This window comes from Saccostrea echinata, unplaced genomic scaffold (assembly GCF_033153115.1).
Source record: "Saccostrea echinata isolate AGI-Se365-2 ecotype Australia unplaced genomic scaffold, CSIRO_AGI_Sech_v1 ptg000062l, whole genome shotgun sequence".
Classification (NCBI taxonomy): Eukaryota; Metazoa; Mollusca; class Bivalvia; order Ostreida; family Ostreidae; genus Saccostrea; species Saccostrea echinata.
Window position 1 is genome coordinate 8,351,594 of NW_026889811.1, and position 4,195 is coordinate 8,355,788.

A 4,195-nucleotide genomic window follows, 5' to 3' on the forward strand; every position below is an offset into this window, starting at 1 on the left:
TTTTAACGAATGTCAATTTATTAAGCATAAATAGCAATTTAATAAACGTATTTTCAAAATTGAAGAGCTCCAATTTTCGGATTGGTTGTCTATAATCAACAATTAGCATATTTTACGACGATATTTCGGCGAGTTTGCCCACGGGTGATGAGTAAAAGACGAGATCACCCGTGGGTATGCGACGATGGGGTACTGATATATCACTCGTTTTGTCTACTGTATTTGTAAATTTGATCACTGTTCTTTCATTTACATGTAGGTAAAAATATTATATTGATTATTAGAGAGGATTGGATATCTTACAATAAGACACTAATGTTAAAGACGTGTGGAACAGCCGGAAAAGGCCGCGAGAGAAAGAGAGAGAGCGAGCGAGCTCGGCATCGTTGCATTTATAATTTATCTCAAAAACTATAACAAAAATATTCAGATTGAATCGAAACCTTTAATGTATCATTCATCGCAATACGATTTTAACAGAAAACAACTTTTATTAACAAATACTAATAACAAACACTGCAATAATTAATAATATCAACAACTTTGGTATCAAAAAAGACATAACAAAAGATTCAGCCATTTTTTTTAAATAAGGTATATGCTTAGAATAATGTATTCCTATTTTAAGCAGGACTCTGAACTGTCCATACTACAAATTTTCCGTTTGAGATATTTATTTAGGTAAGTGAGCACCCATCTTAAAATTCAGTCATCTATTGATTTGACTAATACACAATCATGGAATTAGAGTAAATCCCGTAAAAACCCTTCAACTTAAAAGTAAAGGAACAACATAAAGTCCACTCATTCAGTGTGCAACATTGATAGGAGCACAAATATTAATCTTTTAGAATAGTTGATCAACTGACCAGATGTTTTAATAACGTGCTAAATTTCTGCCAACTTCACTCAAAACCAAGGATAAGATACATTCCGACATCTTTAAAATTCAATAAAAAATCTAAGTACGTATACGGGAAAATTGTACATATGTTACAGTAAAAGGTAAACGACCAGCTATCATCCCTCTTCCAAATCTGACTTTATTTATAGTCTAGTTTGAGGGGTGGTTTAGAAGGTAAATTACTCAAGGTTGATTCTGATGACGTCAGCACTGCTCACACTCAGCTTCGCCGGACAATTGAAGCATGAAAAAGTCATGTTAACCTTGAAAGTAAATTTGCGCTAAAAGCACCTTAGAGATGATATCCAAGAGTACATGCATGATATGCGTAGATTAATTGTTCATTTTCTAATATCGTGTGTTTTCTCTAAATTGACTTCTGTGTTAAAAATTCGTATCGAATGCAAATTATCTGCTCTTTTCTTGGACAAACGAACGATTGATCGCATAAATTAATCCGGAAGTGTGTTCAATCCTGTGTGGGCAAGGGAGGCGGAAGAATTCACAAACACAGTGACTAGGTTTATCGCAATGAACAGTCGAGCCAATTTTTCTTGGCGATGCGAGAAATTCTGTATTCATTTTCTTGGTGAAAAATCCCGCGCTTTCTAGCTGAAAAGCTACAAGATCAAGGTCACAGTCTTTTGGAAAGCAAGCCAGTTCATCCAACCGTGGCAGGTTCCGACAGAAATCGTTACACTGGTGATTAGCAAAGAAGTTATCTATCCCCATTTGTCCCATGTCTGTTCGACCGTATTTTTGGTCTCGAGAATGAACGACTGGTACGGTCAAATAATAGTTTTCAAATTGTTTCACACCTTTCATTCCTGTAACAACACATTCTCCCTGCGTGCAGCACCAAGTGTAATGAGAATAAGCGTTCATGACCATGGAGTCAAACATTTTCGTCTTGGAACTGTTAAAGTTTTGGAATTTTCCAGAAAGATACGGTTCCACAGAAACATATTCGAGCTCTCTCATTTTCTTTCTTGGCTTGCCAAGAAACATAGCTATGCACATATATGAAGAAACTTCGTCGATTTCAACAAGCATTGGAGTATGGAATACAAGATTCACACGTTCACCAATTTCGGACATTTCTCTATTAAACTCTAAAGCTAAAGATTTCGCCATCATCGCTCGTTCTTTTTCATGATGCCAATCCGCCCTTGTGGCACAGCCTTGCCGGAATGCCTTCACGAGACATCGCTTTCCTCTCCGTGGGCCTTCACCGTTCAGTATCCCCATGTATGAGAGCTTTCGAGCACCGACTCTATATGGATAAGGTTCAAAACTGCACCAGTATCGCCCCTCCAAGTCTTCATCTTGTCCACATAACGTTTCTACACTGATTTGTTGACCCATTTTTCTGTTTAAAATAAAAACAAAATGATAATGCACTTTTAAATCAATAATTGTAACATCTTGCATGTGTAACATACATGTATTTCTCTGTTCGTGGTTAAGGTAATATTTTCGATTATCAACAGAAAGCTGCTGAACTGATTGAGACCGCTTTTAGTTTATGAAACATATCCGTATGAAAAGTTCTAATCCTCATGACTTTCTTTAAAAATTTTTTTTAAAATACTTGAGATCTTAGGAATAGATATTAAGTATTTTAATTTTAGAATTCATTTTAAAGAGTCACTTATCATCGATTATACATGCATATTTGTGCTTAAAAGCGCCGTAATTAAAGGAAAATGTTCTTCATACTGAAAGTACAACATATAATGATTAAATCAATATACATAGGTATTTATTAAACAATATCAATCACAGTTAATCTTTTAATACCAAAATTTACATGGACTGTAACTTGCACTTCGTATCTTGTATTTACATGTAAGAGGTGTCACATTTGCGTTTCTTTGACACCTGAAAAGCAAGTACTTTATGAGGAGTTCAGCGACTGTGCAATGTAAATATTACATTTAGTGACACATAATTCATAATTGATAGTATTTCAAAGTTAGGGTTTAAAGAAAATCCATCTAATCAGTGCCATAGCATGGTCCCTTCGAAATTCACTCGCTAAAGAAAGGGGGAATTATTACTTAAAATATAATGTATGCCGAAACTTTTTATAAATTTTTACATATTCTTCAAATTACGTGTAAGAAAAGGAAAGAATTATTTCGTAATTCCATAAAGTTTTCTGGAAGAAACTCAGATTAGTCTTTAGTTTATAGAAGTCATTTATGTGTCAAAATAAGCATCTCTAAATTCGCACCCTGGCCCTCACCGGGAAGACTCTTTAACCAGCTGGGAACCTTGGCCGTTTCCAGATCCCTCGCCCTCTAATATCTCCCCTCTAACGCAAAATCCTGGATCCGTGCCTGTAGGCATTACATTGTCACGAATCTGTTATACATTTACCGTTGCTACAATAGTTTTCATATTTAATTATCACGAAAGAAGTGTCGCAGGAATGTTAGATTATTCTACATCAACCAAGGACACCGTTGATGAATGAACACCCTTATTTCAAAATATACTTGTAGTTGTCCTATTTCTTTAATACAGATATTATATGTTGCAGTACTTTAAGTAGATATCAATTCCATATGATTTATCCTATATATATCACATTCATATGTCATCTAATCTGACATGAAGTTGTCATTACGTAGGGAAGATAAGTCGTTAGGAAAGAATTACTTTTGGACATTCTTTAAATGTATATTAATTCTTATAGATAGTATCTTTCAGTAAAGTGTAACATACTCCTGAAATACTCAGATTAACACAACAGTTTTTGTCACAGATTCTCATACAAAACAAGAAAATATATCGATGTTGATTAAGCATCATATATATTTTCTTAAATGTAGATAGACATGGCAATGGTTGTTAACAATGCAACTACACATCATTTAAATACGGATACATTCATGACATTTGTGGAACGTAATTTGCATTTTTTTCATGTATAAAAATTGCATTTAAAATAAGACTAAAAATTTATAAGGGTATTTAACAAGCATTGCAAAATATTGTAAGTATACTTACCGAACGTGCGTGTTCTCACAAACGCCCTTTTTACATAACTCTGGCGTGCCTTGCTGATGAATCTAAGGATGAGAAAATTAAGACATTACTTAGTTGATGGAACTTGAATTGTGTTTCCATTTATCCAATCATCACTTGACGCGCTCTAATGCTACATGTTGTGATGTATTGCAAAGTCGCACAAGTGTGACTAATGGCATTAATAAATCAGGCTCTCAAATGATTGGCCAGTTTTTCGTATCTGCCAGTTTTCGGCGACTACTAATTGCAGGGGAC

General features: G+C 34.7%; 1 protein-coding gene across 1 annotated transcript; it reads right to left on the reverse strand.

The window, feature by feature from the left end:
- Positions 1–425: 425 nt before the first annotated feature.
- On the reverse strand, positions 426–4,195 carry LOC133175419 (alpha-protein kinase vwkA-like). The gene is made up of 2 exons (XM_061310525.1): positions 3,920–4,195; positions 426–2,273 (listed from the first exon to the last, which is right to left on the reverse strand). Exon 2 carries the CDS (start codon positions 2,267–2,269, stop codon positions 1,313–1,315), a length of 957 nt encoding a protein of 318 aa, XP_061166509.1. The 5' UTR covers positions 2,270–2,273; positions 3,920–4,195; the 3' UTR covers positions 426–1,312.